Genomic DNA, 22,638 nt, shown 5'->3' with positions numbered 1-22,638 from the left:
TTGCCTATGCTGCTCTGTACCATCACTCATTCATATATCTTTATGTACATATTCTTTATCCCCTTACACTGTGTATAAGACAGTAGTTTTTTTTGGAATTGTTAGTTAGATCACTTGTTCGTTATTACTGCATTGTCGGAACTAGAAGCACAAGCATTTCGCTACACTCGCATTAACATCTGCTAACCATGTGTATGTGACAAATAAATTTGATTTGATTTGATTTGATTTGTGTCACTGACAGTTCTGAAAATAAAATAACTGTCAAAACCGTTTAAAATAGGCCTACATTCATTTTTGGATTTTTATTTAATTAACTTTCTTTTCATGTAGATTAAATTTACCTATTAGTGGGAGTGTTTGCTAAATGATTATAAGACATTTTTAAGCTAACTTAAACTGTCTGTTGAGGTTAAACGTTCTACATCTCTTCTTCAAAGTGGCGGCCGCGTAGCCTAGTGGTTAAAGCATTGGACTGAAAGGTTACAAGATCGAATCTCTGAGGTGACAAGGTACAAATCTGCAGTTAACCCACTGTTCCTAGACCATCATTGAAAATAAGAATTTGTTCTTAACTGACTTGCCTTGTTAATTAAAGGTAAAATACATCTTTGATGCAGGAGCAGCTAATCTGCTAGATGTACAGGGGTGTAGAGCACTATAGGCTATGGCACTTCAGCAAAAAATGAATGCGTGAACTACCCATCCCGGATCCGGGAGAATTGTCATCAACTACACTAATTAGCATAGCACAACGGTCAAAAAATATTACTAGAAAATATTCATATTCATGAAATCACAAGTGAAATATAGTGAAATACAGCTTAGCCTTTTGTTAATCACCCTGTCATCTCAGATTTTGAAATTATGCTTTACAGCCTAAGCAAGACAAGCGTTTGTGTAAGTTTATCAATAGCCTAGCATAGCATTATGTCCAGCTAGCAGCAGGAAGCTTGGTCACGAAAATCAGAAAAGCAATCAAATTATTTCTTTACTTTTGATGAGCATCGGTTGTTTTCACTCACGAGACTCCCAGTTAGACAGCAAATGTTCCTTTTGTTCCATAAAGATTATTTTTATACCCAAAATACCTCCATTTGTTGGTCACCTTATGTTGAGAAATCCACCGGAAATAGCGGTCACGACAACGCCGAAAACAATTCCAAATTATATCCATAATATCGACAGAAACATGGCAAACGTTTTTTATAATCAATCCTCAAGGTGTTTTTCAAATATCTATTTGATAATATATCAACCGGGGCAATTGGCTTTTCAGTAGGAGCGAGAGGAAAAATGACTACCTCGTAGTCTTTTACGTCTTTTACGCAAGAATCACTCTGAGCCCTCAGCTGGCCACTTCCGCAATGTAGTCGTTTACGCTCATTCTTCAACATAAAGGCATGAAACTACGTCAAAAGGCTGTAGACACCTTAGGGAATACGTAGAAAAAGGAATCTGGTTGATATCCCTTTCATTGGCCAATAGGGGTGCATAGGAACACAACAGTTTCAAAACATGAGTCACTTCCTGATTGGATTTTTCTTAGGCTTTCGCCTGCAATATCAGTTCTGTTATACTCACAGACAGTTTTGGAAACTTTAGAGTGTTTTCTATCCTAAGCTGTCAATTATATGCATATTCTAGCAATCTGGTCCTGAGAAATAGGCGGTTTACTTTGGGAACGTTATTTTTCCAAAAATAAAAATAGTGCCCCCTAGTTTCAAGAGGTGAACATTCATTTATACAAATGTACATTTTCATTGCTTGCTAGTAATGAAATAAATAGGTATTTAAAAAAGGTTTGGACTATTCATTAATTATTCAACAGCAGTCGACAAGGTTAGCGGCAGGGTAGCCTAGTGGTTAGAGAGTTGGACTAGTAACCGGAAGGTTGCAAGTTCAGACCCCTGAGCTGACACGGTACAAATCTGTCGTTCTGCCCCTGAACAGGCAGTTAACCCACTGTTCCTAGACCATCATTGAAAATAAGAATTTGTTCTTAACTGACTTGCCTAGTTAAATAAAGGTAAAAAAAAAAAAAAAGTTGTTATGGCTCTGAGGCTAATGTTGTGTCAAATGGACAATGCCCCAATCCTCTCCAACCTGGCATGGTATAACTTGATACAGAATCTTTTCTTAATTTATAGACTAATCAACACTGATCAGGCCCTGTCCTGGTCGATATACCACCCTAGGCAAGACAGCAAAAAAAATGCCATCCTCCTATCCCTGCAAAGTAGAATGAATAGCCTAGGCTATACTGTCAGCCCACAATGCAATTTTATGAATGCCCATGTGGTAGCCTACCTTTTGAATAACAGGCTATTTACCGTGAATACCTTCCATTTGGTTACATTCTGTTAATGCATGTATTAAAGTGGATAAATAGCCTCTACCATCCGTTCAACTGGCGAATGTGCAATCACTGGAGAATTAACTGGATGAGCTCTGTTCGAGACTATCCAACCAACGTGATCTGAAAAACTGTAACATCCTGTTTCTCAGTCGTTGCTTAAATATAACTCAGTTTTTACTATATATTCGGCAGGCAGGACAAAACCGCAGCGTCAGGGAAGCTCAGGGGAGGGGGTGTGTGTCTCTTTGTTAACAACAGTTGGTGCGTGATCGCTAATATTAAGCAAATCTTGAGGTTCTGCTCGCCCGAGTTAGAATACCTCATGATTCTATACTAATTTACCAAGAGCGTTCATCTATATTTTTCGTAGCTGTCTGTTTACCACCAGAAACCGATATTGGCAGTAAAACCGCACTCAACGTGCTGTATAGGTCCATAAGCAAACAAGAAAATGCTCACCCAGAGGCAGCGCTCATAGTGGCTAGTGACTTAATGCAGGAAAACTGAAATCAGTTTAACCTCATTTCTACCAGCATGTCACCTGTGCAACAAGAGGTGAAAACTCTAGATCACCTTTACTCTACACACAGAGATCAATACAAAGCTCTCCCTCACCCTCGACTTGGCAAATAACTCTTCTGGATTTTTGCTTATAAGCATAAACTCAAACAGGAACTACCAGTGATTCGCTCAATATGGAAGTGGTCCGATTAAGCGGTCGCTAAGCTACAGGACTATTTCGCTAGAACAGACTGGAACATGTTCCGGGATTCAGCCCATGGCATTGAGCAGTTTACCACATCAGTCACCAGCTTCATTAATAAGTGCATTGACGACATTGACCATATATACATATCCCAACCAGAAGCCATGGAATACAGACAACATCCGCACTGAGCACTGGGGATAGAGCTGCAGCTTTCAAGGAGCGGGAAACTAATCCGGATGCTTATGACAAATCCTGCTATACCCTCCGACAAACCATCAAACAGGCAAAGCATTAATACAGGACCAAGATCAAATCCTACTACACTGGCTCTGACGCTCGTCAGATGTGGCAGGGCTTGCAAACTATCATGGATTGCAACGGGAAACCCAGCACTGAGTTGACCAGTGACGCAAGCCTACCAGACGAGCTAAATACCGCCAATGCCCACTTCGAGGCTAGCAACACTGAACCATGCATGAGAGCACCAGCTGGTCCAGGCGATTGTGCGATCACGCTCTCCGTAGCCGATGTGAGTAAGACCTTTAAACAGGTTAACATTCACAAGGCCGCAGGGCCAGATGGATTACCAGGACAGGACCTGCACTGCGAGCATACGCTGACCAGCTGGCAAGTGTCTTCACTGACATTTTCAACCTGTTCATGCTGTTCATTGACTACTGCTCAGCGGTCAACGCCATAGTGCCCTCCAAGCCATAGTGCCCTCACTAAACTAAGGACCTGGGATTAAAAACCTCCATCTACAACTGGATCCTGGACTCATTGATGGGCCGTCCTCAGGTACTATGGGCTAGCCAACAACAAATCCCCCACGCTAACTCTCAACACAGGGGCCCCTCGGGGGTGCCTGCTTAGTCCCCTCCTGTACTCCCACCCACGATTGCGTGGATGTGCATGACTCCAACACCATCATTATGTTTGCAGATGACACGATAGTGTTAGGCCTGATCACCAATGAGACTGTCTACACTGAGGTCAGAGACCTCTCTCTCAATGTCAGCAAGACAAAGGAGCTGATAGGAATACAGGAAACGGAGGGCCGAGCACGCCATCATCCATATCGACAGGGCTGTAGTGGAGTGATAGTCCATTTAGACAGGATACGTTGGCGTTCTTGGGCACAGGGACTATGGTGGTCGAGAGCTTCAAGTTCCTCGGTGTCCACATCACTAAGGAATTATCAAGGTCCACATCACTAAGGAATTATCAAGGTCCACATCACTAAGGAATTATTATGGTCCACATGACTAAGGAATTATCATGGTCCACAGACACACACACACACGTCAACGCCTCTTCCCCCTGAGGAGGCTGAAAAGGGGCGGCAGGGTAGCCTAGTGGTTAAAAGTGTTGGACTCATAACCGGAAGGTTGCAAGTTCAAACTCCCGAGCTGACAAGGTACAAATCTGTCGTTCTGCCCCTGAACAGGCAGTTAACCCACTGTTCCTAGGCCATCATTGAAAATAAGAATTTGTTCTTAACTGACTTGCCTAGTTAAATAAAGGTTAAAAAAAGAAGAAGTTCAAAATGACGGTCAATCACCCTCGGTCTGGGGCTCCATGCAAGATCTCACCTCGTGGGGCATCAATGATCATGAGGAAGGTGAGGGATCAGCCCAGAACTACACGGCAGGACCTGGTCACTGACCTGAAGAGAGCTGGGACCATAGTCTCAAAGGAAACCATTCGTAACACACTACGCCGTCATGGACTAAAATCCTGCAGCGCAGGCAAGGTCCCCCTGCTCAAGCCAGTGCATGTCCAGGCACATCTGAAGTTTGCCAATGACCATCTTGATGATCCAGAGGAGGAATGGGAGAAGGTCATGTGGTCTGATGAGACAAAAATAGAGCTTTTTGGTCTAAACTCCACTTGCCGTGTTTGGAGGAAGAAGAAGGATGAGTACAACCCCAAGAACACCATCCCAACCGTGAAGCATGGAGGTGGAAACATCATTCTTTGGGGATGCTTTTCTGCAAAGGGGACAGGATGACTGCACCGTATGGGAGGATGGATGGGGCCATGTATCGCGAGATCTTGGCCAACAACGTCCTTCCCTCAGTAAGAGCATTGAAGATGGGTTGTGGCTGGGTCTTCCAGCATAACAACCCGAAACACACAGCCAGGGCAACTAAGGAGTGGCTCCGTAAGAAGTCCTGGAGTGGCCTAGCCAGTCTCCAGACCTGAACCCAATAGAAAATCTTTGGAGGGAGCTGAAAGTCCATATTGCCCAGCGACAGCCCCGAAACCTGAAGGATCTGGAGAAGGTCTGTATGGAGAAGTGGGCCAAAATCCCTGCTGCAGTGTGTGCAAACCTGGTCAAGAACTACAGGAAACATATGACCTCTGTAATTGCAAACAAAGGTTTCTGTACCAAATATTAAGTTCTGCTTTTCTGATGTATCAAATACTTATGTCATGCAATAAAATGCAAATGAATTACTTAAAAATCATCAAATGTGATTATCTGGATTTTTGTTTTAGATTCCGTCTCTCACAGTTGAAGTGTACCTATGATAAAAATTACAGACCTCTACATGCTTTGTAAGTAGGAAAACCTGCAAAATAGGCAGTGTATCAAATACTTGTTCTCCCCACTGTACATACATACAGCATCTACTTCAATTACCTTGTACCCCTGCACATTGACTCGGTACTGGTACCCCGTGTACAGTGCCGTGAAAAGGATTTGCCCCTTTCTGATTTTCTCTATTTTTGCATATTTTGATACTGAACATTATCAGATCTTCAACCAAAATGTAATATTAGATAAAGGGAACCTGAGTTAACAAACAACAATGACAGAAATATACTTTACATTCCCAAACCATCACATTACCACCACCATGCTTGACCGTTGGTATGAGGTTCTTACTGTGGAATGCAGTGTTTGGTTTTCACCAGACATAATGGGACTAATGTCATCCAAAACATTGACTCAAGTTTGCCAAAAAGCACCTGGAAGAACCTGGATTATCATCAAGACTCTTAGAAGAATGTTCTATGGACAGATGAGTCAAAATTTGAACTTTTTGGATGACATAGGTCCCATTATTCCTGATGGGGACATCTATGCTATAATATGAAGACGAAAATGACAATAATTAAAATACAAATACAAAATACATGCAACATGTCCATAGCCTATTTATCAGTGACGCTGAAACAGGAAAGGGCCTTCCCCAAACTGTCTAGAATGTCATTGTATTCTGTAGCGTTAAGATCTCCCCTCACTGGAACTAAGGGGCCTAGCCCGAACCATGAAAAACAGCCCCAGACCAAACCCAGATTTGTCCGTCGAACTGCCAGATGGTGAAGCGTGATTCAACACTCCAGAAAACGCATTTCCACTGCTCCAGAGTCCAATGGTGGCGAGCTTTACACCACTCCAGCAGACGCTTGGCATTGCACATGGTGATCTTAGGCTTGTGCGTGCCTGCTTGGCAATGGCAACCCATTTCATTAAGCTCCCGACATACAGTTCCTGTGCCGACATTGCTTCCAGAGGCAGTTTGGAACTCAGTAGTGAGTGTTGAAACTGAGGACAGACAATTGTGACGCGTTACGCACGTCAGCACTCGCCGGTCCCGTTCTGTGAGCTTATGCGGCCTACCACTTCGCGGCTGAGCTGTTGTTGCTTATAGACATTTTCACTTCACAATAACAACACTTACAGTTGACCGGGGCTGCTCTAGCAGGGCAGAAATTTGACGAACTGACTTGTTGGAAAGGTGACATCCTATGACAGTGCCACGATGAAAGTCACTGATCAGTAAGACCATTCTACTGCCACTGTTTGTCTATGGAGATTGCATGGCTGTGTGCTCTATTTTATACACCTGTCAGCAACGGTGTGGCTGAAATAGCCAAATCCACAAATTTGAAGGGGTGTCCACATACTTTGTATATATTGTGTATCTTTACTTTTACTTAAGTATGACAGCTGGGTACTTTTTCCACCACAAATGAGAGGGTCAACGTAAAAATATGGGGGTGGGGGAGGGTGATGCACAACAGGGCCAGGCCAGCCCCACTCACCAGAGTCATCATAATCACACTCTGACCACCAACAGAGGGAGGAAAAGAGAGACATGTCATGGGTACATCAAATACAGCCTACAATAGGTCACAGCGCTACACAGAGTGTTGGACTATAACAATGTTACCAGGATTAGAAGTGTCTGTTGTGTCCTCTCTCTACAATCTTCCCCTAGTAGCCTTCAGTAGCTCTTCACTTCAATCCTAATCTGTTATTTTCCTCTACTTGACCTGTCATTACCCCTCCATTTGTCGTGAGGCTCACTTCAGGTAATACTGTTATTCTCATAATAATTTACATAAAGGTCATGGGACCTGGAGGAATGATTCAAAGTTATGTGACTGAAGAAAATACCTTTATAGAAATCCCTCAATCAATCCAGCCCTACTTCTGGAATGTCTGAAGTGTCCTCTCTCCCCACTTCTCCACCCAGCCCCTTTCTATCAGTCTTTTTCTTTATCAACTCTCCCTTTACCTTTCTCTCCACCCTGCCCACTTTCTCGGTGTGTTACCGTTGTCCAGTGCATCTGTGGCCTCTGCCTCTCTCCTCCTCCTCACAGCTCTCTGTTTCTCAGAGTTGGCCTCGTCCCATCTCTCTGCATCCATCAACCTCTGGTCTGGTGTCAGCCGGCTGTCCGTCAGCCCCACTCCCACCGGGGCCTAGCCCGGATCATGAAAAACAGCCCCAGACCATTCATACTTATCCACCAAACTTGACAGTTGGCACTATGCATTCGGGCAGGTAGCATTCTCCTGGCATTCGCCAAAACCTGATTAGTCCGTTGGACTGCCAGATGGTGAAGCCTGAATAATCACTCCAGAGAATGCTTTTCCACTGCTCAAGAGTTCAATGGTGGCGAGCTTTACACCACTCCAGCCGACGCTTGGCATTACGCATGGTGGTCTTAGGCTTGTGTATGGCTGCTTGGCAAAGGAAACTCATTTCATGAAGCTCCCGACAAACAGTTATTGTGCTGACGTTGCTTCCAGAAGCACTTTTGTATATACAGCACCAGTCAAAAGTTTGGACACACCTACTCATTCAAGGGTTTTTCTTTATTTTTTACTATTTTCTACATTGTAGAATAATAGTTAAGACATCATCATTATGAAATAACACATATGGAATCATGTAGTAACAAAAAAGTGTCTAACAAATCAAAATATATTTATATTTGAGATTCTTCAAAGTAGCCACTCTTTCCCTTGATGACAGCTTTGCAGTCTCTCAACCAGCTTCATGAGGTAGTCACATGGAATACTTTTCCAACAGTCTTGAAGGAGTTCCCACATATGCTGAGCACTTGTTGGCTGCTTTTCCTTCACTCTGTTTTTCCAACTCATCTCAATTGGGTTGAGGTTGGGTGATTGTGAAGGCCAGGTCATCTGATGCAGCACTCCATCACTCTCCTTCTTGGTCAAATAGCCGTTACACGGCTTGGACGTGTGTTTTGGGTCATTGTCCTGTTAAAAAACAAATGATAGTCCCACTAAGCGCAAACCAGATGGAATGGCGTATCACTCTAGAATGCTGTGGTAACCATGCCGGTTAATCATGCCTTGAATTCTAAATAAATCACAGATAGTGTCACCAGCCAAGCACCCCCACACCTCCATGCTTCACTGTGGGAACCACACTTACGGAGATCATCCATTCACCTTCTCTGCATCTCACAAAGACACGTCAGTTGGAACCAAAAATCGCAAATTTGGACTCATCAGACAAAGGACAGATTCCCACCGGTCTAATGTCCATTGCTCGTGTTTCTTTGCCCAAGTAAGTCTCTTCTTATTGTTATAATCTCCACCCGGCACAGCCAGAAGAGGACTGGCCACCCCTCATAGCCTGGTTCCTCTCTAGGTTTTTTCCTAGGTTTTGCCTTTCTAGGGAGTTTTTCCTATAGCCAACTCATGTTTCTACACCTGCATTGCTTGTTGTTTGGGGATTTAGGCTGGGTTTCTATACAGAACTTTGAAATATCAGCTGATGTAAGAAGGGCTATATAAATCAATTTGATTTTGGTGTCCTTTAGTAGTGGTTTCTTTGCAGAAATTCGACCATGAAGGCCTGATTCACGCAGTCTCTTCTGAACAGTTGATGTTGAGATGTGTCATTTACTTGAACTCTGTGAGGTGCAATCTGAGGTGCAGTTAATTGCCGATTTCTAAGGCTAGTAACTCTAATTTGTATTTATTTATTTTATTTAACTAGGAAAGTCTGTTAAGAACAAATTCTTATTTACAATGACGGCCTACCTCCGGCCAAACCCGGGCCACGCTGGGCCAATTGTGCGCTGCCCTATGGACTCCCAATCGCGGCCAGATGTGACAGACTGGATTCGAACCAGGAACTGTAGTGACACCTCTTGCAAGGAGATGCAGTGCCTTAGACCGCTGCGCCACTCAATGAACTTATCCTCTGCAGCAGAGGTAACTCTGGTAACTCTGAGATCCCTCGGCCCTATGAGAGACAGTTTCATCACAGCACTTGATTGTTTTGCGACTGCACTTGGAGAAACTTTCAAAGTACTTACAATTTTCCGGATTGACTGACCTTCATGTCTTAAAGTAATGATGGACTGTCGTTTCTCTTTGCTTATTTAAGCTGTTCTTGCCATTATATGGACTTGTTTTTTTACCAAATAGGGCAATCTTCTGTATTCTACCCATACATTGTCACAACACAACTGACTGGCTCAAACGCATTAAGAAGGAAAGAAATTCCACAAGGCACACCTGTTAATTGAAATGCATTCCAGGTGACTACCTCATGAAGCTGGTTGAGAGAATGCCAAGGGTATGCAAAGCTGTCAGCAAGGCAAAGGGTGGCTACTTTGAAGAATTTCAAATATAAAACATATTTTGATTTGTTTAACACTTTTTTGGTTACTACATGATTCCATGTGTTATTTCATAGTTGTGATGTCTTCACTATAATTCTACAATGTAATTTTTTTTTTTGTCTAAATAAAGAAAAACCTTGGAATGAGTAGGTGTGTCCAAACTTTTGACTGGTACTGTATAGTGCATTTTTATTTTGACCCATTAATGTTGTGTCAATACGAAAATGCAACAGATCCTCTCCAATTTGGCCTTTCTTCATATGTTGATTAGGTAATAACCTGAATGATAATTAAATGCCATGATAATAAGGAAGTGTAATGGCTCGTTGCAAATAGGTTTAATTAAGAAGCATATCCATGTAAACAAGTGTACAAACAGAATGCGCCACTCGGGAGGCCCAGTACTGATATTTTAACACTCCCAAAGCCTAGGACCAAGAGGCATGGAGAGGCAGCCATTTAGTTATTATGCCCCAAACCTCTGGAATAGCCTGCCAGAGAACCTGAGGGGGGCCGAAACATTCTCTTAAAAAAGAGATCTTCAAACATATTTGTAGCTTTGCATTTCCTTAGGGGGCTTTTTAGTCATTCAGTTGTCATTCTTTTTTAAAACCTTGTTTGTTGTGTAGTAAATATTTAAACTTTTATTTTCATTTTTTTTCCTGTAAAGCACATTGCGTTGCATTCCATGTCTGAAATGTGCAGTAAAAAAATAAAGCTTGATTTGATGTGAGAAAGATGCAGAAATGATTTGGTTTAGCTAACGTTACCTAGCTATGTAGCCAGAAATACTTTTCGTTTTTTTGTATTTTTTACGTCCAATGTTTATGTTTCCCATGCGTCATCAATGGGCCGCGCGTTGCGTTCTGGGTGATTCTTGGACAATGAGAGCGCTCCTTCAACGAGTGAATGTAAGTCAATTGGGTGCTAGCTCAAAAACCCAACATCAGCATAACTTTTGTTAAGAAGTACAACATTACAAAACTTTTCAGAGTTGTGAGAAGGGATTGCGTGATGATTAGCTTAGCAACCGCGTGACAACGCGACTGGTCGACAGTGCTGGGTGGGCGGTTATACGTTTCAACATTCATTGCCCAATGTGATTCCTAGCATCTCCTTTCTCTAACATCTCTGGTGTCGACTACCTAGCTATATTATAATATGAATGATACTGCATGATAACGTTACTGTACTTTTATATTCGTATGGGAGTTGTAAACGTTCATTATTGATATTCCAACGTAAGCATGTTGTTACCTAGCTAGCAGGAGTTAGCTGTGTATTGTGCTGAGGTCTATAAAGCACTAAAGGTAATAGACACTAAAAAGTCTGCAGGTCCAGACAACTTGGATCCCTACCTCCTACAGATAGCAGCTGGTATTCTTACTGAACCTGTGGTTCACATTTTCAACTTGAGTCTCTTGACCAATTCCATACCCAGTATTTGGAAATCAGCTTATGTTCTCCCACTGCTAAAGGTTGGAGATCCCTCAGATGCTAATAACTATCGTCCCATGTCCAAACCCTATCCTGGCCAAAGTCTATGAATCCATAGGGAACTCACAGTTAGAAAACATCTTAACTGAAAAGAACATACTGGCTTTAGATTAGTGCACAGCACCACAACTGCAGCTATGGCAGTGGAAAATTACATAAATGCACTTGATGAAAAGCAACATTGTGCTGCTCTGTTAGTTGATTTATCAAAAGCAATTGATTCAGTTGACCATGAATTGTTGCTAGCTAGATTCAGTAACGTTGGTCTCAGTGAAGGGGCAGTAAATATGTTTAGGAACTATCTTTCTGACAGAACACAATGTGTATATACTGACAATCACAAGTCTAGCTTTCTTAAGATTAATAGAGGTGTGCCCCAGGGTTCCATTTTAGCTCCTGTGTTGTTCTCAATGTGTATTAATGATTTGGGAAATGGGATACAACCAGTAAAGCTGCATCTATATGTAGATGATAGTCATATATTCATGTGCACCTTCTCTGGTTCAGGCTGTTGAAGAGCTCCAGACTGCTTTTCAGTCCCTATAGGCCTCCCTTTGTGGTCTCAAACTGGTATTGAATGTACAAAAAAATAAATTCATGACCTTTACCAGAGCTAGCACTCAGCCAGAGAAGGTTAGCATTGTCATATCTAGCAGCTTATCCTTTGAAGTGTCATCCTACAAATACCTAGATATATGGTTGGATGACAAGTCCTTTAAAGTTCATATGGATAATCTTGTGAGGAAGCCTAAATTGAAATTGGGATTTTATTTTTGTAATAAGGCTTGCTTCCCGCATATGGCTAGAAAGAAGCTGGCTGTTCAGGACACTTTTCTCTCTGTAATTGATTATGGTGACTTGTTGTATATGCATGCAGCCTTCTCCGGACTCTGTTTATCATGCATCCTAGCACTTTATTACAAATGTCAAGTCACTCACCCACCATTGTACCTTGTACCAAATGATAGATTGTACCTCACTTTATATGCGCATGAAAGCTACATTGTATGTGTCCAAACACACTAAGACAATTGTGTAGAAGGCACGTGAATGCCTCTTCCCCCTCAGGAGACTGAAAAGATCCTCAACAGCTGCACCATCGAGCGCATCCTGACTGGCTGCATCACTGCCTGGTAATGGCAACTGCTCGGCCTCCGACCGCAAGGCACTACAGAGGGTAGTGCGTATGGCCCAGAACATCACTGGGGCCAAGCTTCCTGCCATCCAGGACCTCTATACCAGGCCGTGTCAGAGGAAGGCCTTAAAAATTGTCAGACTCCAGTCACCCTAGTCATGGACTATTCTCTCTGCTACTGCACAGCAAGCGGTACCGGAGCGCTAAGTCTAGGTCCAAAAAGCTTCTAAGCAGCTTCTACATCCAGCCATAAGACTTCTGAACAGCTAATCAAAGGGCTACCCAGACCCCTCTTTTACGCTGCTGCTACTCTGTTTATAATCTATGCATAGTCACTAACTCTATATATTACCTAAATTAACCGGTGCCCCCCCGCACATTGACTGTACCGGTACCCCCTTGTATATAGACTTACTTATTATTTTAATGCTGCGGTTTAATTATTAGTTACTTTTATTTTCCTGTTGTATTCGGCGCATGTGACCAATACAATTTGATTTGATTCGATTCACCTACAAAGCCCTTTTGGTTAAACTCCCTCTTTACCTCTCTAGTCTGGTCTCCTTCACCACCAGCAGTTACCATACCCAGTCTGCTAGGTGATTGCTAGGAAATGTACAGTATTAGACAAGACTGCCTTCTCGTATTGTGCACAAGAGGCATGGAATAGTCTACAATCCATGCTTCATCTAGATATATTAGTGCCACTGAATTAATTTAAAATATTGATGGGAGACTAACAGAGGAGTGTAAATGCTTTTTTTTTTTCATGTTGTATGTTTTGATTGTGTAATATATTGATTGTTGCTGCCTTCTTGACCAGGTCTCAATGGGCTTTTCCTGGTTAAATAAAAACATTTAAAATTGTCTGCTAATTTAATGTGTACGTACAAGACAATAAACCCTTAAATTACCTGCACATGCTGGTGAATTGTTGCGTTATTCAAGAGTGTTTTCTATTTATTTTTAATTTTTATTTCACCTTTATTTAACCAGGTAGGCTAGTTGAGAACAAGTTCTCATTTGCAACTGCGACCTGGCCAAGATAAAGCATAGCATTGTGAACAGACAACACAGAGTTACACATGGAGTAAACAATTAACAAGTCAATAACACAGTAGAAAAAAGAGAGTCTATATACATTGTGTGCAAAAGGCATGAGAAGGTAGGCGAATAATTAAAATTTTGCAGATTAACACTGGAGTGATAAATGATCAGATGGTCATGTACACGTAGAGATATTGGTGTGCAAAAGAGCAGAAAAGTAAATCAATAAAAACAGTATGGGGATGAGGTAGGTAAAAATGGGTGGGCTATTTACCGATAGACTATGTACAGCTGCAGCGATCGGTTAGCTGCTCAGATAGCAGATGTTTGAAGTTGGTGAGGGAGACAAAAGTCTCCAACTTCAGCGATTCGTTTCAGTCACAGGCAGCAGAGAACTGGAAAGAAAGGCGGCCAAATGAGGTGTTGGCTTTAGGGATGATCAGTGAGATACACCTGCTGGAGCGCGTGCTGCGGGTGGGTGTTGCCATCGTGACCATTGAACTGAGATAAGGCGGAGCTTTACCTAGCATGGACTTGTAGATGACCTGGAGCCAGTGGGTCTGGCGACGAATATGTAGCAGTGGTGGGTGGTATAAGGTGCTTTAGGGACAAAACGGATGGCACTGTGATAAACTGCATCCAGTTTGCTGAGTAGTGTTGGAAGCTATTTTGTAGATGACATCGCCGAAGTCGAGGATCGGTAGGATAGTCAGTTTTACTAGGGTAAGTTTGGCAGCGTGAGTGAAGGAGGCTTTGTTGCGGAATAGAAAGCCGACTCTAGATCTGATTTTCGATTGGAGATGTTTGATATGAGTCTGGAAGGAGAGTTTACAGTCTAGCCAGACACCTAGGTACTTATAGATGTCCACATATTCAAGGTCGGAACCATCCAGGGTGGTGATGCTAGTCAGGCGTGCGGGTGTAATATATTTTAGAAGAGAAGTTGCTTGGATTGATAAATAGTTTAATGTAATGGATGACAGTAAGAACATTCTGTTATCCACAATTTGACAGAATGGCATCATAGGAGAGATCAGAAAACTATCCCTGAGCCAGACTCCTGCTGGCACTTCAACAGTTTAGGCCTAAGTCAGTTAACCCATAGAGCAAAGCTGATCACCAGGTTAGTGAACTTCTGTCCTTAGCCGTCTGGTGGTTAATTAATAGAGCAAATTGAGTGTCATTGATTGATAATTGCTCATATGATAACCCTTTGAATCATTGTCATCAAGACAGACACTAACATAAAGTTAGTGTGAAGGAGGCTATCGGTTGTCATTAGTTACCACAGCGATAATTATGGCTAAACCCACCTATTCTGATTTTAAACCTAACCACACCTATATCCTTATGCCTAACCCTAACCTTATTTTTCTAAAATTATCATTTTTGCTTTAATGAATTTTTACAATAGACATTTTTGATTTTGTGGCTGTGGTAACTAGTGACAAACGTTCAAAAATAGAGTTTGATTATCACTGATTTGCCAAAAGACACTATTCAAACCCAGGGGCTTAGAGCTTTAAATGAAAATTCCCTTTATTCAAAATAAAAGACTTGCGAGAGAGAGGGCCAACCTCCTGACACTCCACAAGGCCAGCACAATGCAAGAAAACAGCCGTGGCTGCATGACTGACTGCTCTGCACACTGGAAACACGGCTGGTGACACAGCTGTGGACCAATGATAATATCACTAAGCCCTTCAACTTACTTTCTCTCCCTCCCCATCTAGCGCTCATGACGTTTCCAGTAATTACACAGAGACCAATCTCCTGGGAAGTATCTATATTGGAAATACAAGAGTATGGGAAGGCCGAGGCAAGTGCAATGCAGAGAATACCGGTGACTAAGGTTGTGGATGACCCATAATGCCTTGAGGGTTAGTGGATATTCAGTGGCTGGCTTTGTTGACTGTTATTGGATCAAAACCCCTCCAGTTGTACAAAAGTACGATTTAAGTTCATTTACTGCTGGTCCATTTAGTCCAGATATGGGCCAGCATTGACTGGCCTGCCTCAATGCCACTATGATCCAGACAAGGTCAGTTCCAAAAGAGAAATCAAATACTGTATGAGCAGATCTATAGACCAAAAGGGATTTCAAAGAGCTGCATTAACTGGAACAGGATGCTTTAGCACATTTACAGGAACACTGCAGTATAGTAATGCTATATTCTTGTACTATGCAGGACTGTAACTAATAATGCTGCTTTGGTGTGTTCCCCTTTCTGTGCCCTCCTGGTTTCTTACTGAGAGAGCCTCATGTTGCTGATGCAGGCAGTTTTCCTCCAGCATCCAGGCACTTTATTCAGGTAGACAGAGAGAGGCTTTCAGGGTAGCTGAATCGTATGAAGTTCACTCAGCGTGCACGGTGAGTCATACTGCCCCTTAGAAAAAGGACATGCACTTGACTTGCTGTGTCCCCTCACTATCCCTTAGTGGTGTGGGTGGGTGATGAGGTAAGACACCATGTCTCACCCCCTTGCCCTCACACATTCTCAAAGGAACATCAGCAGTCAACCAAGATTAAAGTTTGTAATAGTAATATCAGCGTATCCAGTTATGGTAGTGAGTGTATGTGGGCACTAGTACTAGGTCAGGGGTTGGGTGCATAGTACCTCTCTGTATGCCCTCAGAAGCAAGTGTTCATGGTTGTGATCAAGCAATTAGTGCTTGGCCATGTGAAAATTACTACAGAGGGCCAAGTGAGCATGAGTATTGACTGCTGACTGGCTCTCCCTCTCTCTGTCTACCTCCCACTCCTATCTGTGGTGTGAAAGGATGGCATTGTCCTCACTCTGCTCATCTGCACCAAAATATGAATTCCTCTCCACTCGTAACCTAAGCACGCGTTCCAGCAGCTAACCCCGGTCTGCCTGCTAGTTTCTCTGTCTCTAACAATGCCTCTCTCATGCTCACACACACAGTGGGACTGGATGTTGAGGTGTATAAGACTGCTTTAAGACAGCCCAGGGGGAACACACTACACCCCATCTGCATGCAAATGGAAGCATCTTAGTTAGTTATAAAGAGATAATAGATTGTGTATAACACTGATGTCAGAATGTGTCCAGCTACCATAATACTTACCATACAGCTGCACTGTTCCACATGAACAAATAAGAAGCACATGAACAAATAAGAAGGAGCAGTAGCTCCCCTGATTGCCAACCACCTCGTAGGGGCAGGGCTGAAGTGACATTTCCCTAGAGGAATCCTTAAAATGTCACCAGCTACCTACCTACACAGCCTTTTAGAGCCTGTGTGTGAGAGAATGTGTGGATTAGGAGGCAAACACACAGTAAGGCAGCATGCACTCTAAACACACACAGGAGAGCAGGGAGTCAACATATCAGGGAGATTCGTTTTTACGAAAGGGACCTCACTTCTGGCACAGTAATGTTTTTAACTCTGGGAGAGCATTCCTATAGGTCAGGACTGCATTCAACTGTTCCATGGGTTGCTTTTGCACCATGAAACAACATTGAATGTGTTTTTCTCTTGGACAAGGGCTGGGGATGTGTTGTTTTAGGAAATTTGATAGTTATTTTTGTTCAATATGGGAGAATGTACACTACTCAAAAAAATAAAGGGAACACTAAAATAACACATCCTAGATCTGAATGAATTAAATATTCTTATTAAATACTTTTTTCTTTACATAGTTGAATGTGCTGACAACAAAAGCACACAAAAATGATCAATGGAAATCAAACTTATCAACCCATGGAGGTCTGGATTTGGAGTCACAATCAAAATGAAAGTGGAAAACCACACTACAGGCTGTTCCAAATTTGATGTAATGTCCTTAAAACAAGTCAAAATGAGGCTCAGTAGTGTGTGTGTGGCCTCCACGTGCCTGTATGACCTCCCTACAACACCTGGGCATGCTCCTGATGAGGTGGCGGATGGTCTCCTGAGGGATCTCCTCCCAGACCTCGAGACATGATGTCACAGATGTGCTCAATTGGATTCAGGTCTGGGGAACGGGCGGGCCAGTCCATAGCATCAATGCCTTCCTCTTGCAGGAACTGCTGACACACTCCAGCCACATGAGGTCTAGCATTGTCTTGCATTAGGAGGAACCCAGGGCCAACCGCACCAGCATATGTTCTCACAAGGGGTCTAAGGATCTCATCTCGGTACCTAATGGCAGTCAGGCTACCTCTGGCGAGCACATGGAGGGCTGTGCGGCCCCCCAAAGAAATGCTACCCCACACCCTGACTGACCCACCGCCAAACCGGTCATGCTGGAGGATGTTGCAGGCAGCAGAACGTTCTCCACGGCGTCTCCAGACTGTCACATGTGCTCAGTGTGAACCTGCTTTCATCTGTGAAGAGCACAGGGCGCCAGTGGCGAATTTGCCAATCTTGGTGACTCTGGCAAATGCCAATTGTCCTGCACGGTGTTGGGCTGTAAGCACAACCCCCACCTGTGGACGTCGGGCCCTCATACCACCCTCATGGAGTCTGTTTCTGACGGTTTGAGCACACACATGCACATTTGTGGCCTGCTGGAGGTCATTTTGCAGGGCTCTGGCAGTGCTCCTCCTGCTCCTCCTTGCACAAAGGCGGACGTAGCAGTCCTGCTGCTGGGTTGTTGCCCTCCTACGGCCTCCTCCACGTCTCCTGATGTACTGGCCTGTCTCCTGGTAGCGCCTCCATGCTCTGGACACTACACTGACAGATACAGCAAACCTTCTTGCCACAGCTCGCATTGATGTCCCATCCTGGATGAGCTGCACTACCTGAGCCACTTGTGTGGGTTGTAGACTCCGTCTCATGCTACCACTAGAGTGAAAGCACCGCCAGCATTCAAAAGTGACCAAAGCATCAGCCAGGAAGCATAGGAACTGAGAAGTGGTCTGTGGTCACCACCTGCAGAACCACTCCTTTATTGGGGGTGTCTTGCTAATTGCCTATAATTTCCACCTGTTGTCTATTCCATTTGCACAACATCATGTGAAATGTATTGTCAATCAGTGTTGCTTCCTAAGTGGACAGTTTGATTTCACAGAAGTGTGATTGACTTGGAGTTACATTGTGTTGTTTTAAGTGTTCCCTTTATTTTTTTGAGCAGTGTATTTAAGAACGGTCTGCATCCTACATTTGAAATTTTAGTCATTTCGCAGACAGTTATCAAGAGTGACTTAAAGGATCAATTAGGGTTAAGTGCCTTGGTCAAGTGCACGGCAGATTGTTCCCCCAGTCAGCTCGGGGATTTGAACCAGCGACCTTTCGGTTACTGGCCCAATGCTCTTAACAGCTAGGCATACTAAACACTTATGGAAATGTAATAGGAGGGCATGCTGTGCAGTAATTTTTCCTTTCCTTTTCCCAAACTCAATTGTAGGTATATCAGTGAAACAATACACCCGAGAGGTGTTACTTACCAACTCATCTAAGTTTCTCATGTCACACAGCACCCTCTGTTTCTGTTGCCAATGTGCATAGGGGGCAGGCTCGGGTTCATCCACCACACTTTCTTTCCGAACGAAAGCCCTGCTTATTGGAAGCAGGCTTGGGCTGGGCTCCCCCAGGTTCTCCTGGTCCCGGATCTCCTCCTCGATCTCCTCCTCTAGCTGGATCAGCATCGGGGCCAGCATGCCGAACTTGGCGCCACGCCTCGCCACCTCCAGCAGGCACAGCACAAAGTTCTTCTCGTTGCATTTCTCCACTATGTCGTTGGTCTCGAACATGAGAACATCCTTGATCCACAGTTCCTGACGACACCAGCCGATGAAATTGGACACGTTGTCCCGAGCCAAAAACGAGCCAGGAACCACGTTTCTTGACTGAAAGACCACATCCTTGGTTGGCATCCTCAATGACTGTGCAGCCTCTGGGTACTCCAGTTGAAAGTCCAGCGCTGCGCGATTCACGTTGTTGGCATGCCGACAGAGGGCACAGCCAGTCTCCAGCCCTTCCATAAAGGTGTCCGCCGTTATATCCAGGTCATACAGCGTGTTAAACCACTCGGCCAAGTCCTCTTTCATGGCATACAGGTATTCCTCGCTGGACTTGAACGGCCGGATGCTTTTGGAAGCAGCAGACTGGATGTTACTCTGATCAGCCATATTGTCGGAATATGTATCAATGCAGGCTATTTAATCATTCCAGATGGGATCATTCCATAAACACAGTCCAAAACCGTATGGAGCAGAGCAAATTAACCGCGTCGACGCACCCATGACAAACGCGCATATACGGCATCTCAATCGAGGTCCTTGAATGAATCCTTTGTATTGTTAAAGCATATTGACATCATGCTAGAAAACCGTGGCGCGTGGATGCGTTTCCGGATGTCTGCGTGATATCAGTTTCCTATAATGATAGCATCGCTATTTCTCACCGAACTCCAACTGCGGGAGAGAGAGAAACCGGTATGGTTAGCTACAGATGGATACACACCCAATGAATAAAGCTTCCCGGTGCCCTAGATCCTACCCCGGTGAATATACAATGCGTTGCGATAGTCATGTTGCTGGTTTGCCTGGATGGTCCAAATCACTTCTTCGCAGTCTCCCTCAATATAAAGACTCCACAAGGACCAGTGGCAGGCTTAACAGTTCCCTTGCCGAGTAACATCGTCCCCCGCTCATTAATTGCTCGGCCCATATTGCACCGCCTCCTGCTATAAGCATGCTGACCGGCTCTAGCTTAGACAAGAGACAGGCAGAGCGATTCAGTGGCATATCCCATTATGAGGGATAAGCGCCGGTAGAAGGGGGAAAAACTTAACCCTGTATCCACCGCTTGACAATAATATAGCATAGCCTAGGGTTTATACCACTGAAAAACGGTAGCCATTCTTTTTGAATGAAACACCTATTGCGTAGGATATAGCCTTCAATTGCAGAGTTGACAATTGACAACCTGTCACACTGTACCATGCAGATGCGCATTAATACGTTGGATATGGCACATGAGCTGTGGGCATTTAAGATCAAGTAGGTTGTTAGGCTACAAAGGCCTACATTATTACCTGCAGTAGCCTATAATAATGTAATATCAGCTCGTGAAGTTAGTGTACTGATAAAAGGGTGGAACGCATGTTTACATTAGGCTACAGCTATCATAAGAAGATAAAGAACATAAGTGTTCACATGGTGAGAAAAAACATGACATCGAGAATTAACGGACCACGGGTAAGCGATCACCGTCTTTAAATGCACATCATAAGCCGTCAAAGAAAATACCATCATTATACTATCTTGACAATATTTCAAATGACGCAATGACCTCACTGTGTGGTTAATGTTCATGACCAAGATTTACTCAATTATACAACTTCATTCTCATAAAAAACATGTTCATTCTTTACATACCTTTGACCTGTGTACATTTTCTGTCAAGGACGACGTTTGTCGAAAGAAACAAACTGAAACCATCCCCCAGAACAAGAGCTGTAATATTGCCTACACTTTGAACGAGTTCAAAAGTGTAGAATTAATGACACCCTAGTCGTTTTAAAAAGCACACCCTCACCATCTGTCCTTACACTTGTTTATGTCATTGCTAAAACACCAAATCACTTTCACACCAGGACACGGGGCAAGAAAAAAGAGAGGGAGGCGAGTCTATTTCCTCCGGCTTGAAAAGGCAGACAAAACCTGCCAAGGAAACATTAGCAGGTCATCAGGCAGCCTACGTCCGAAGACTGCATCAAATTCAGGCATGCCCATTTTACTACAGGACAAATTGGTCCAAATTAGTATCCAGATTACTCCAAAGGAAGCAGAAATTAATATTACAATGTAACGACCAAGAAAAGTCTACAGTTTAGCCTTCAAAGATTGTCAACACACTAACTCCACTTTAGTTTTGCTGTGCCTTCGAGATCTTTGGCGGGAGGCGAAAGTAATTCTATTTAAGCAGATTGTGTTGGGCTAATAATTTTAGCTGTGGTTCATTATGTAGAATTGAAAGCTGAATGTAAAAGGAGTGAGGGGTGAGGAGGAGAAAGCAGTATAAGGGAAGTCCTCTACCAGTGATGTAATCCGTCCCTCAGACGAGCATGTGCATTAAGCATTCTGGGGAAATCGGTGAGATATATATCTATTACACACACACACATACATACATACACACACGGACACCCATTCAAATGAGTGGATTCGGCTATTTTAAACACACCCGTTGCTGACAATGACCATGAAATCTCTATAGACAAACATTGGCAGTTGAATTGCCTTACTGAAGAGCTCAGTGACTTTCAACGTGGCACAGTCATAGGATGTCACCTTTCCATCAAGTCAGGTCATCACATTTCTGCCATGCTAGAGCTCCCCCTGTCAACTGTAAGTGGTTTTATTGTGAAGTTGAAACCTCTAGGAGAAACAACAGCTCAGCCTCGAAGTGGTAGGCCACATAAGTTCACAGAACGGGGCCGCCGAGTGCGTAAAAATCGTCTGTCCTCGGTTGCAATATTCACTACCGAGTTCAAAACTGCCTCTGGAAGCAACATCAGCACAATAACTGTTCGTCGGGAGCTTCATGAAATGGGTTTCCATGGCCAAGCAGCCACACACAAGCCTAAGATCACCATGCGCAATGCCAAGCATTGGCTGAAGTGGTGTAAAGCTCGTCGTCATTGGACTCCGGAGCAGTGGAAACTCATTCTCTGGAGTGATGAATCACGCTTCACCATGTTTTTCATGGTTTGGTCTAGGCCCCTAAGTTCCAGTGAAGGGAAATCAACACTACAGCATACAATGACATTCTAGATAATTCTGTGCTTCCAACTTTGTGGCAATAGTTTGACAATGCCCCTGTGCACAAAGCGAGATCCATACAGAAATGGTTTATTGAGATTGGTGTGGAAGAACTTGACTGGCCTGCACAGAGCCTTGACCTCAACCCCATTGAGCACTTTTGGGATGAATTGGAATGCCGACTGCGAACCAGGCTTAATCAACCAACATCAGTGCCCGACCTCGATTAATGCTTGTGGCTGAATGGAAGCAAGTTCCTGCAGCAATACTCCAACAT

The 22,638-nt window shown here is 43.6% G+C and overlaps 1 protein-coding gene across 2 annotated transcripts in view; it reads right to left on the bottom strand.

Moving 5' to 3' along the window:
• Nucleotides 1-21,486, bottom strand: part of LOC109895949 (GAS2-like protein 2A) — a 54,427-nt gene extending 32,941 nt beyond the window's left edge. The window contains exons 1-2 of one of the 2 annotated variants that reach the window (XM_020490074.2): nucleotides 20,976-21,486; nucleotides 19,041-20,009 (exon numbers count right to left, since the gene is read on the bottom strand). In XM_020490074.2, coding sequence (XP_020345663.1) covers nucleotides 19,041-19,724 — 684 coding nt within the window. In that variant the 5' untranslated portion in view covers nucleotides 19,725-20,009; nucleotides 20,976-21,486. Of the gene's footprint in view, nucleotides 1-19,040; nucleotides 20,355-20,975 lie in introns of those variants that run through there. The other variant, XM_031829995.1, reaches the window with a different exon arrangement.
• Nucleotides 21,487-22,638: the final 1,152 nt, after the last annotated feature.

The sequence above is a fragment of the Oncorhynchus kisutch genome, linkage group LG8 (assembly GCF_002021735.2).
Source record: "Oncorhynchus kisutch isolate 150728-3 linkage group LG8, Okis_V2, whole genome shotgun sequence".
NCBI lineage: Eukaryota > Metazoa > Chordata > Actinopteri > Salmoniformes > Salmonidae > Oncorhynchus > Oncorhynchus kisutch.
The sequence above is the reverse complement of the archived record's forward strand: the minus strand, read 5'-3'. Positions and strand labels throughout refer to the sequence as shown.